Source organism: Zootoca vivipara, chromosome 3 (genome assembly GCF_963506605.1).
Source record: "Zootoca vivipara chromosome 3, rZooViv1.1, whole genome shotgun sequence".
Lineage (NCBI taxonomy): Eukaryota > Metazoa > Chordata > Lepidosauria > Squamata > Lacertidae > Zootoca > Zootoca vivipara.
This window is the reverse complement of record NC_083278.1, coordinates 94,484,024-94,496,915: the sequence shown is the minus strand read 5'-3', so window position 1 is coordinate 94,496,915 and position 12,892 is coordinate 94,484,024. Positions and strand designations below refer to the sequence as shown.

Sequence of the window (12,892 nt, the reverse complement as noted above, 5' to 3'; positions counted from 1 at the left end):
CTTAGAACCTTCTCCAGGGAATGTGATAACGTCAGGTTCCCAGCTGCAGGAAGGCCTCTGAGCTGGATGCAGTTGGGCTCCCCCTTCAGAGAGTGTGTACTCCTCCCCACTTTAAGCTGACACATGTTCAGCCATTAGAACCTGCAGATTCTATCAGTAGTAAACAAGGGACTTAGCCCTGAAACCTGGCGCATTGTGGAAATGCAGCGAGTTTCTGGCCACTGACTGCAACCAGTTTGTAGATCAGTGTATGTTTATGTACTAACCTGTAGCATTTTAATACCTATCTGCTGTTATTACAGTACCCGTCTGTCTTTTCCAGATTTTTACCAGTTACATTGACCTGCTATATCCCACAGAAGACAGGAATGATCGATTAAGAGATTCCTATTTCTTCACTTGCGATTGCAGAGAGTGCATTACTAAAAAAAAGGTGATTGTATTTATTAGAGTGCACATGCTTTATTTATTATTTAGATTTATAGCTCGACTTTATAGCAAAGGCATAGCGTTGGGTTTTTTTGGGGGGGGGGGGTTCTCTACCTCATCTTCATTTATTACCATCTAATATTTATATTGTGCCTGTAATATGAGGCTTTAAAGCAGATCCACAGATGGCGTACCCCCTGCTTCCAATTCCCATTGGTGCAGCTGTGTCTGGCTTATTCAAGGTCAACCATGTAGACTGCGGGAGTAACTAATGTGGAGCCCACTAGATGACGTTGGGCTACAGCTCCAGTCATCTCAGACTACTGACCATGCTCCCTGGGGCTGGTGGGAAGAGGAACCCAAAAACCATCATGTTGATTACTCTTTGTCAGAGCTGGTTCAGCTGCACATCAGCGCAGAGACTCAGAGGTGAGCGGTAGAGTTGATTCTTTATTCAGGGAAAGAGAAACCTACGGGCAGAGACAGACAGAGAAACCTACGAGCAAGACTGGACCCCAGTAAAGCAGTTGTCTGAACTGACAATCTGGGTCTCCCACTCCCCCCTAAGTCTCCCCTCTTTCTGGCTGTTTTCCCAGCAGTCTTAAACTCCATCTTAAACTCCCCCTGTGCTCTTTGCTCTGCTACATGCAAGGCCCTCCGTGCCCTTGGAGACAAGGGAGGAGGGGGGGGGATGAATATAGTAGGACTGCTGGAATCTATTGCAGCCTCACCCACTACCTCCTCCCCAGCTGCCTGTCATATGTCTGCAGTACTTTCTGTCTCCTCTTCCTCTCTCTCACTGAAGCCTGTTGCTTGTTCTATGGGTATAGGGCAGTATACAAATTTAATGCATAAGCATCAGTATCCAGCGCTTCTGGTCTTCCCCCTTCATCCTCTGACCTGTTTTCAGTGTCCTACCACCACCACCCACCACCCCAGGCTCTGAGCCTTCCTCTTCTGAGGCTTCCCAAGGGAGTTCTCCAACTGAAGCCTCCCCCCACTCCTCATCGTCCAGCCAGTCGCTGACACCCTTGCAGTAGGGCTATGGCTGAGTGCAGCCTTACCCCCTGCCCCCCCATATACCTTTGCCACAGTCTCTCCCTCTCTCCAGAGAACATATGCCACATTTGGGATGATCAAGACATTAACCTGAGAAATTTGGGGGAGGGTGTGTGTGTTAAGGGAACATGTCCTTGCTGGGGGAGGGGGAATAGCCACCATGCTAGCTCCCCAGAAGGTGGGTCACCGGGAGGGATGTTGCCGTTGTGCAAATGCACCAACAGAGCCAATCTGGTGTTCCTGCTGGTGCATTCGCACTGCACCAACCTTGCCCCGCCCTCCCAACAAGCAGCAGCAACCCACCCGCCAGGAATCCAGCACAGTGGCTTCGCCCACTTCTGACAGGCAGCATTTAGGTCTCTCAACATCCAGGGTCCCAAGCAGCCCCTTTAGTATGCAGCATCTTCAGGCAGTGCTTGAAAAGGCTCCTGCTTAAAGCCCTAGAGTGTCGATGGGTAGAGAATACTGACTCCATATCATGGAACTTCCTATCCACCCAGCAGTGTGTGGAAGACATGGGTAGGCAACAGGGTGCCCTCCAAATGTGGCTGGCCTGAAACTCTCATCATCCTTGACCAACGTGGCCATGCTGGCTGGTGGGAGTTAGAGCCCACCAACACCAGAGAGGCATCCATTGGCTACCCCTAGAGATAATCAGTCAGGGACCCTTGCAGCTGCTACAGTGCTACCCTCATGTCCTCTGTGAGAAAACCTGGTTTATTTTTATTATGGTTTTCAGTTCTCTTCCTTTAACAGATCTCTATAATCTCTCTCTCTTTCTCTCGCTCTCGCTGTGTGTGTTTTGCACAGCTATTGTTGGTTTCTGTGTGGATCTGCTTTTTGTCTCGGGGTTGGGGGAGGCCTTGTAACTCTCTCACAACTCTTCCCTCAGGACAAAGATAAACTGGAAATCCGCAAGCTGAACGAGCCTCCATCAGCAGAAGCAGTGCGAGATATGATCAAATATGCCAGAAATGTGATTGAGGAATTCAGGAGGGCCAAACACTACAAATATATCCTTTGGTGTTCTCTTTCTCACTCGCTCTCTTTCTTATCTGTGCTCTCTGTTTAAGCTGAACTTTAGATTCAATTGAGCAGGCTCATTTTGTTGAGGCATGTCCAAAAATGCAATCCCCCAGAGTCAGGCTGCTGTATTCCTCTCTCATCTCCCCCCCACCCCACCCCTTGTTTTGTTTCTCAACCCCAGTGTTTCTTTTCCAGCAAGTAGGTTTGGTTTCCCTTAGAGCTGAAGCAAAGTAAAAAGTGATTTGCAACTGCAATTCTTTTTTGACCAACAATGCAAAAAAGGGAGTGTGCAAAGCTCTTTAGCCTAACACAGTAGGTGCTTGCGAGACCCTCCGCTGATTTAACATTTCTTTGGGATTATTTTACATAATTGTGGGGTGATTCCAGGTGGGTAATGCAATCCTAGCCCAGCCCAAGGATGGTCAAAGCAACAGAGTCACTGCCACAAATGGAGCCCCGTTGCTTCCTTGCTAGTCAGGGTTGACAGTGTAGAAGGGTTTCCTCTCCAGTAGCTGAACCAGTACAGGATCCAACAAATTTCAGGGTCCTATCCTTGCAGTAGCGTCATGCTGGAGGTCGGGTCTCCAGTGCAGTGGAGCTGCCTCATTGGAAATCTGTGGGTCTGGGCAGGAATGGAAACGGGTCCATGCTTCATTCTCACTCCCAAGCTCCATATCTGATACTTCAGAGGGGAGTGCAAACCAGTGCAGAGCAAGCTGAATTCTGTCACCCAGCAGTGTCTCTGTCTCGTTGGGCTCTGTCTCTTGTTTGCCTACATTGTCTTATCACTGATCCCAGATGGGGGTTCAGAAGTTTCCTGGGAGCTGATGAAAATGCCAGAGAGAGATTGAGACTAAGAATATTTCCCCCCAATTCCATTGACAGTCTCAGCCAGCAGTTTCATGTAGATTTTACAACATCATGTGGGAGAAGGTGGAATCATGTGCTCCTTCAAATGCCTGGGTATAAGAGTCCACCACCTGACCATTGAGGTAGGGACAGAGCTATCCAAGCTCAGGACCTCCTCCCAAGATGTTGTGTTGCTGTTTAGTCGTTTAGTCGTGTCCGACTCTTCGTGACCCCATGGATCAGAACACGCCAGGCACTCTTGTCTTCCACTGCCTCCCGCAGTTTGGTCAAACTCATGTCCGTAGCTTCGAGAACACTGTCCAGCCATATCATCCTCTGTCGTCCCCTTCTCCTTGTGCCCTCAATCTTTCCCAACATCAGGGCCTTTTCCAGGGAGTCTTCTCTTCTCATGTGGTGGCCAAAGTATTGAAACCTCAGCTTCACAATCTGTCCTTCCAGTGAGCACTCAGGGCTGATTTTGCAGGGCATACTCCCAAGATAGCTAACAATAATGTTTAGATGCAGTTTGCCTCTGAATGCCATCTGCTAGGAACAAATACTTGAAAGGCTGTCATGGGAAAGATGGGGCAGGCTTATCCCCTGATGCTCCTAGAGAGCAGGAGCTTAGACCACATGAGCTCTTAAGTCCCTTCCAACTTGTGTATTTCTGCAACGGAGCAGCACTATACGTTTCTGTATGGAACGCTTGTGATTTTGCTTAAGAAGACTTGGCTTTTAAGGAACAGGTGTTCGGCTGTGATAGCCCTGGAGTCATAACTGGGCATTCGTTCCCCCGCTTACTTCCTGTGCTCCTTAACTTTTGGCTTACCCCCAAGTGAACTGCTCGAGGTTTGCGAGCTTAGCTTGGACAAGATGGGCGCTGTGTTTGTCGAGAGCAATGTTTACATGCTGCACATGATGTACCAGGCTATGGGAGTCTGTCTGTACATGCAAGACTGGGAGGGTGCTTTGCGCTACGGACAGAAGATTATCAAACCATACAGGTAGTGTTCCTGATTTTTTCTGTGTAATTTGTATGATGTAGTAAGCCGAAATGTCTCTAAAGAAACACACCCACCCAAACACACCTTCACCTTCCAATTCGGTGAACTGATCTCATTAATGACTGTTTCTGTGTAAGCCAAGCCCAGCAGGTAGAAGCAAAACAAGATAATTATGTGCTTGTTATCCCAAGAAACCAACTCCTGAATTATTTACATATTTCGGAAGACAGGGCTGTCAGCTGATTGAAGAATACTTAGTTGATTGTGTGAGGTTTAATGTTATTTAAATCTCCATATGAATGAGATAGTAGCTTTGAGGGGGGAAGGAAAGCATTTTGTTGTAACTGAATGGGGGAAGGAACATACAAGTATGTGTTGCAACAGGCATCATCTGGGACGTATTCCTTCTGGTGTGATGGAAAGTGGGAAATCCCCTTAGAATTTTTCTGAAACGGTTCTTGCCAGGTGCAGTTTTTATATGAAACACGGTTAGCACTTTTTAAAAGTAAGTTGTTTGGTGATTCAGAAGAATCATCCTAGTTGATAAAATGTCTCCCCGCACAAGGTTAGATTTTATCTACTGAGATAAATCACTCACTGGAGGAGGGGTTAAATCTGCATGGCGATTTGTATTTAAATACATATCTTTGAACATATTTTATCCAAAATATATGCATATTGGTAATTGTCTTCTGCTGGAAAAGTTAAAAAAAATCGGAGAAGTGCAAAAACTGTACGTTTGTCTAGGAATTGTAAGTGGCTCAGAAACTACAATTAATCCAGAATTAATTCTGTTAGATTAGTGTTTTAGGAGCAGCTGCCGGGACCATATAACATCAGTCCTAAAAGATCGACATTGACTCCCAGTTCGTTTCCGAGCACAAGTCCAACTGTTGGTGTTGACCTTCAAAGCCCTTAATGGCCTTGTCCCTGTATACCCAAAGCAGCATCTCCACCCCATCATTCAGCCTGGACACTGAGATCCAGCTCTGAGGGCCTTCTGGCAGTTCCCTCCTTGCGAGAAGTGAAGTTACAGGGAAACAACCAGAGGGCCTTCTCGGTAGTGGCACCCGCCCTCCCATCAGATATCAAGGAGATAAACAATTATGACTTTTTGTAGACATTTGAAGGCAGCCTTGTATCGGGAAGCTGTTAATGTTTGAGGTTCTGTTGCGTTCTTTTATATTCTGTTGGAAGCATTGCCCTGCAGCCCATGCAGAAAGGAGCACTACCAGCAGCAGGTTAAGCCCAGAGACTGTGGAGCTGCGTGGCACACCCTACTGTTGTGTGTGAGCCAGTCACAAGGCTGCTCAACGAATTATCTCAGGGCATAATTTTCTCTCCAGCTGTGGAGTGTAAACAAACATCTCCCTTTGAGTCAGATGCCAGTATGAAACATAGATCAGCTAGTGGGGAGCGGTGATTGGGGAAACACAATGGCACATTCTTCCCCTGGAGCCCGAATCAGATTTATCACCCCGGTGATTTGCCTAGGTTTTTTGGTGGGGGGACTTGGAGACTGATCTTCTAAGATGGTTTAGGCTGGCTGCGCAACCACACTAGTATAGCGGCATGCTGACATTGCAGCTGCGAGATTGCTCTTGGATTGCCCCTCTGCTCCTCTGATCTCTGGTCTAAATGTGTAGTTTGCCCTGCAAAAGTATGCCCTGCAAAAGTCCGTTTCATAAGACGATCACAAATTGACCGTGTGTGTATAAGTTGGCAACAGCCGGAATGCGTTAGCAAAAATAAAGAAAAGTGGAGCGCACCAATAATTCCTTCCATTGAAGAATAAGAGAGCAAAGTATATGCCTGTGGGGTTATGTCTGAATAAACTAATCCCGTGAGATCAGAGTGGAAAGGCGAAGGGAACACTTTGATAGGATGGAATACTGTCAGAATAGAGCACGTGCAGTTATGACACAATTCCTTGATTTATTAAAAGTAAATGGATAAATGTTATTATTACAAAGTATTTCATTCTTTATGCAATTTGTTTTATGTTTGTCCTGTACAATTCATTTGGTGAAATTGTTACACATGGAAACCCAGCCAGATGGGCGGGGTATAAATAATAAATTATTATTATTATTATTATTATTAAAAAGAAAATGGTAAATCAACAATTATCAATAATTGCATAAAAGGAAGAGCAAGATGTGTATCTTGGCCTTCTGAGCTGTTGCAAACAAACTTTGTAGAACTGAGGTTTCAAGCTCTGGTGAAAGCAGATGTTGTTCCTGTTTTTCTTTTCTTGCAGTAAACACTATCCTTTATATTCCCTCAATGTGGCCTCCATGTGGCTGAAACTGGGGAGACTTTACATGGGCCTGGAAAACAGACCTGCTGGCGTTAAGGCTCTCAAGAAGGTATCCTCGCCGCCCCCCCCCCCCCCCGGCCCCTTAGATGCCATTATGACATGCATATAAATGTTTTGCTTGGGTAGAAATGTGTGCGCGCCACACACAAATTCTGAACTGCCTTTGCATTGCTATAGTACTTAATTTTCCAGCCACCTTCTATCTACATCTTCCTGAATCGGCAAAGTGAAAGTCCTCCTCCCATTCCAAAATGATTATTTTAGAACTCAAATCTTTGGATAGTACTTTTGCTCCTACCTTTGATGCCCCGAATCTCCTTCAATTAAGGTGGCAGCAACCAGCAGTTCAATTTAATTGGTACACACGGTTTTCCCAACAGGATCCGTCACTGAAAAGTCCCTCTCAGTTTCTGTAGCTTTGTGTACAATCAAGAGCTGTTCAGAAACTGAATGTTCTTGGCTCTGATGGAAGCTGGCATATGGCACAAAGCAGATTGCATTTCAGTAGCTATCTTGAATGTTAGTGCATATGGTAGTCAAAATATTTTTTCCCCTGTAGCTGGAAAACCTTGTTAGGTGGGGTGGGGGTGCAGGCAGTGTATTGATTGGTTGTGGAGGGTTTTTGGTTTGGCCTCCCTTTCCTCACCTTCACCTTGCAAGGGCTTTGCTGTAGAGTCCTCTCTATACTGACAGACCTGTAAGCATTAGTTGGTAGGGCATCCAGTTTGTGAGGACTGTTCCCTAAGGCAGTGGTTTTCAAGCTTCTTGAATTCACGGCTTCCTTGACCAGCTGCATTCTTTCTGTGGCATCCCTGTGGGCTGAGGAGCCCAGTTATGTCACCCCTCTCACCCTTCTTTGTTCCCTCAGCCTCCTCTCCTCTCCTCTCTCCTTGGGAGTCCTCTGGACAGCTGTTGCCACCACCCTTGGTCTCTGAGCTGCCCCTCCCTGCCCCAAAGAGAGGTGCCTCCTCACACTGCCCCACAGGGGCCTGGGACTTGTCTGTCCATTCCCAAAAGCAAGGGCAGGCAGGCAGGCTGGCTGGGCTCCCTTGCCCGCTTGCTTGCTTGCTTGCTTGCTTTCTCCAAGGCTGCCTCAGCTTCTGGCAACCAGTACCCCCTGGCCAACCCCAGAGGCACCATTCACCTGGGGAGCTTGTAGCCAGGGATGCCGCAACAAACAGCTGTGCAAGCCTTTGGGAGGCAGAGACGCAAGAGGGCATCAGAGGAGGGAAGGAAGGAAAGAGGGACAGAGACCAGTGTTGCCCACAACACCCCTGACCATCATTCAAGGCAGCCCAGGGTGCCATGGCACACTGGTTGAAAACCACTGTTCTAGAGGAAAGATGGGGAAAACAGCTGGATTTTCTACATCGACCTAGAAATGGTGTTGTTGAGCTTCCCCAGTGAATCCTAGGTTTGCTGTGCACAATTTCCTTACTTTTTTAGTTATTTTAATTCAGTAAGGTAGCGATGGCTAAAACATGCTTCTGCTGCACAGGTGAGCATCATCAAAAGGAGGATTCAGGTTGACCTTTTAAAAATAGCATGTAAAGTATTAATTTACAGTGCAATCCTGTACATATCTACGTAGAAGTAACTGTGCATATCTACTGTATGTAGAAGTAAGTCCCATTAAGTTCATTAGAACTTACTCTAGGTAAGTGGGTACAGGGAACGGCTGATTTGCACGGGGGTTCTGTTCTTGATCCCCGTGCACATTGATGGAGCACACATAAGCCTGCTCCATCCCGTTATGCCTCACTCCACCCCCTTTCCCAGCCACTACCGGGTTGCCGTGATGCATGCGGTCGCAGTTGCATGTCAGTTGGTCGTTCCCTCTATAGGGTTGCAGCCTTGGCTACAGATTTTATTTTAGAGATGAAGACCAAAGTAGGGCAATGCAGGCTTGAAATGCAGATCCCAGGAAGTCGCCTCAGTGCCAGTGGTTCCGGGCAACTTGGCAACTCAGCTTCAACTTCTATCTGCAGCATCTGAATGCTGTGGCTGTTGCATCATAAACTTGGGGTGGGGGGTGGGAATTTGTTACAGGAGGCCCAGCAAAGGGTGATGCTGAAACTGTTCTAGTCAGAGTAGCAGATGCATGGAGGGTTGTGGGCATTCCAGTTAATGGCTAAAGCATCACCCTCTCCCATTGACCATCCAGACTCCATCTTGCGGGCCCAAATTCTGCTCGAAGCAGCTCTGCTTGAGAGTCATCTTCTGGTTAAGTTTAGAACAGAAAGGCAGGTACAATGTCGTTTAACTTTTTGCTTGTCTGTGCCTTTCAAAAGAGTTTGGAGATCTCTTAGGATCAAAAGGTGCTGTGTATATAATAAGGTTTGATTCTTTACAATCAAATGGGCTGTTTTCAGTTGGGTACATTTAAGGGGACAAAAACCAGTCAGAGGTTTCTGACTCTTTGGAATCCCTGACGAGAACATTTCATAAACCAAGGCTGTCTGAATCAATTGTATTTTCTCTCTCCCTCTTTTGCAGGCAATTGCCATCATGGAGATAGCACATGGGAAAGATCATCCATACGTTATAGAGATCAAAAAGGAATTAGAGGCCCACTGAGTCTTTGAATCTATGCAATCCTTCAACCTTTCTTTAAAAGCCTTGCTATGGAAACTTCAGGAGTGCTTTGAAAATTGACATGGGATGAAAGCTTTTCTGTAAAATAATTGGAATGACAAACATGTGGTGCACCCGGGCCTTACCTCTTGCATTCTCTGAGGTTGATGTGAAATATCTTGAGCCTTGATGAATTAATTTTGAATGCTTTCCCCCCCACTAAGGAAATGCCACGGTTTCATACAGCTAATGCCTTTGATTGATCATGTGCAGAGATGACCAATTCTTTTCTCTACAGATTTTAATGTACTATGTATCTTAGCCATGCAAAGCAATTAATTAAAATGGGACAGCCTTGCTTGAGCCTGCTTGATTGCTTGCCTTGTTTTTATAACATGAACTTTGTCTTTCAAAAAATGCATTGCAGGCATATTCGTTGTAGCTGCAACATTTGCACTCCCAAATTTTGTTACAAGCTTAGCTCTTGCATATATTGACTCCAGTTATTCATTTCTAACACTGTGTGTCCACACTTAGGATAATAATGTCAACATGGATAATGGAAACATACTGTTCCCTACAAATTGTGTATGGATGTATTAGCACAAGTTTCTGGGGTCTTACGGATCTTCAGGAATAAGGAGAGATGTAGGGTTGACTTTACTATTGTTCTTTGGTAAGAACTGGATGCAGTATCAACCAAGAAACTGGTCCCAGTTGATTAGCTTTGCGGCCCAATCTTAAAGAACCTTAGCAATTCCAAAACAGTAGGAGGAAGATTCCAAAGGGAAGGACTAGAACCAAAGAGTGGAAAATACAGGGAAGCCAATTTCAGCCCCACCTGCAGCCAATTCTCCCCACCTGCAGTTTCCAGCAACTGGCATTTAGAAGCATTTCTGCCTCGGGCAGTGGAGGTAATGAAAAGAGAGCAGCTCAGCAGTAGAGCAGATTATTATTATTATTATTATTATTATTATTATTATTATTATTATTATTATTATTATTTTATTTTATATTTTACTGGAGATATTTAGGCAGAGGCTGACAAAGCCGTCTGTCATGGATGCTGTCATTTCATCCTCCATTGTTGATCCTGCACTGAGTAGGAGCTTGGATGAGATAAAATTCAAAGGTCCCTTCCACCTCTGTGATTCTCCATGTGCGTGGAAATTTTCTTTTTCCAGTGTTGCATATCAATGTCTTCTAGTTTGAGAGAGTTTCATAAAAGTTCCCTCCATTTAAAACCTGAAAGCTTCTGTACTTGGCGATGTTTTCAGAGCAGTCATCGTAAGTGGAACTTACCTGAAAGGATGTGCTTCTAAGGAATCTGGATAAACTATAAATCAGGCATCCCCAAACTGCGGCCCTCCAGATGTTTTGGCCTACAACTCCCATGATCCCTAGCTAACAGGACCAGTGGTCAGGGATGGTGGGAATTGTAGTCCAAAACATCTGGAGGGCCGAAGTTTGGGGGTGCCTGCTATGAATGAATGAATGAATGAATGCCAGCAGCATAAATTCTCAGTGAGATCCTATGCATGTTTACCTCGAAGTAAGTCCCACTCCTTTCAGTGGGCCTTATGCCCAGGTGCATGTGCTCAGGATTTCAGCTTTGTTGTTTATGTCTGTTGTATACACACACCCATGTGCAGTGGCTTTGTATTTCCCCCCTCCTCCCTTAAGAAGGCATTTCTCTTCTGCAGAAAGCAAGCATTAGGATGATGTGCATCGAGATGCACCTTAAGGTGCACATGTTTGTCCAGGGCCCTCCGCTGAGCAGCTGAAGCTGCGCATCCAGTTGCCGGTGGCAACGGGTCCGTGTGGAACTTTAATGGTTAGATCTGCCCTATTTGTGCTCATGAGTAGCAGTATTTAGTGCACAGAGGCAGCACAGACCACTGCATGCCGTGGACAGAAGTACTGCCCAGGCTTTCCCTCCCCTCTGAAGGTACTGCCATAAACTCTCACACTTCAAAATATAAGGACGAACAGTTGGAAGCTAACACTTAACAAGTCCATAGAAGGCCCTGGAGCACATGTTTTACAGGAAATGAAATTAGTCAATGAAACATAATTTCCAAGCAGATGGGCCATGTCTTGATACTTTCAGATAGCAGAGTTTTAATCAAATGCTCGCTATGGCTGTGCTGCAGTTGATGAAAATCTTTCTGTGAATCGGATTGCCGCTAGCGGATGGGACAGTGTTACCAAACTCCAAACGAAGGGTGCTAACAGTGCAGTTCTAAAGTGGAAGGCAATTGGAACTAACTCCAGTAGTGGCTGTACCTTAGGCACACATGCAAAGGAAAATCAATTGGATCATCTAGTTACTTGCTACCCTTTGCTATCTCATCACGTCAAAATGTCTGCTAGATAAGAGAGTGTAGAATTGCTATCAGGGATCAATATGCACACTGCTGGATGGCACAGTTGGATGAGGGTGTCATTTTATTTTGGACTCTGTTTACAGCCTTGTGATGCTCCCGGGATGCTTTGAGACAAGTCACTACTACCATTGTGTGTGAACTGGGAAATAGCATGTGAGCTAAGGACTTTGTGTGCAGGTCACACAAAATGAAGTTGCAAAGGCACTTTACATTTTAAATATTCTAGTAGATCAGCTTAGCAGTCATGTGCTCTTCCCCACCCATCCTCTGAAGCGCCTCTATAAACATTCAAGCATCACCTACCTCCCAGCATGCAAATTTATTGTACAAAATTCACTGCACTCATTTGTCATCCTGCAAGCCCTGTGGCATTGCAGTGTAACCTGGGGATTATTGCCTAATCCGTCAAGAATGTTGGGAGATACATGGTCCTGCTTTGCACCAAAGTATCAGATCAGGCATTTAAACTGACATCATTCCCCGTCACCGAGAAAATGCTGTAACACATTCCTCCTTTCACAGGTGCATGGCAACCCTCCCATTTTTGCAGTCAATGATGCTATATTATGCTGGCTGGTAGAGATGGGCACATTCTTACTCTATAATGAGGGAAGTTACAATGTTCTATAAATATATCCCATCCATTGTCTTCAAATCACTAAGATGACCACTAGAATTTTGAGGGCAGAGAGTTTTATTGCATAATATGAAGGCTAAGCAGTCTCTTACAAAACAAAAGTTTGAGGCAAAACTTTCTTTCGCTGCAAAAGGCAGGTATTTACACAAAGGTAGTGTAAGGAGTAAAAAAAAAAATATTGCAATTTTTAATGCTAAAGGAAACTTTATAAAAACAGGAAGGAAAAGGAAAAAGTGCAAAAATACTGTCAAAAGTCAATCGGTTCTATACAAAACAAAACCGACAAGCATAAGCTTATGTTCTGATATGAATATACATTAGGGTACAAAATAGCATGCATGCATAGATTTCTTTTATTTAAAAACAGTCTTTCAATAGTACAAAAGGGTGTCTGGCAGTCATACCGGATTAATGGAGATAAAAATAGTTGAACTCAGTTGTTTACAAAATTTATACATACAGAAGGACGCAAGTCTTTCTAATAATGGCTCTGGACTCAACAAAGAAAATCCCTTGTGATACACAAAAATACTGCAGTAAAACCAGACTAACAACAATCCAGGGATGTAAAATTGATTTAGTGTGTTAGTCTGCATAACACAAGTCA

The 12,892-nt window shown here is 45.1% G+C and overlaps 1 protein-coding gene across 1 annotated transcript in view; it reads left to right on the top strand.

Moving 5' to 3' along the window:
• Window positions 1–12,634, top strand: part of SMYD2 (SET and MYND domain containing 2) — a 39,839-nt gene extending 27,205 nt beyond the window's left edge. Inside the window, exons 8-12 of the mRNA XM_035111316.2 lie at window positions 323–433; window positions 2,381–2,501; window positions 4,193–4,367; window positions 6,628–6,736; window positions 9,184–12,634. Of these exons, the coding sequence (XP_034967207.1) occupies window positions 323–433; window positions 2,381–2,501; window positions 4,193–4,367; window positions 6,628–6,736; window positions 9,184–9,264 (597 nt within the window). The 3' untranslated portion in view covers window positions 9,265–12,634. The remainder of the gene's footprint in view (window positions 1–322; window positions 434–2,380; window positions 2,502–4,192; window positions 4,368–6,627; window positions 6,737–9,183) is intronic.
• Window positions 12,635–12,892: the final 258 nt, after the last annotated feature.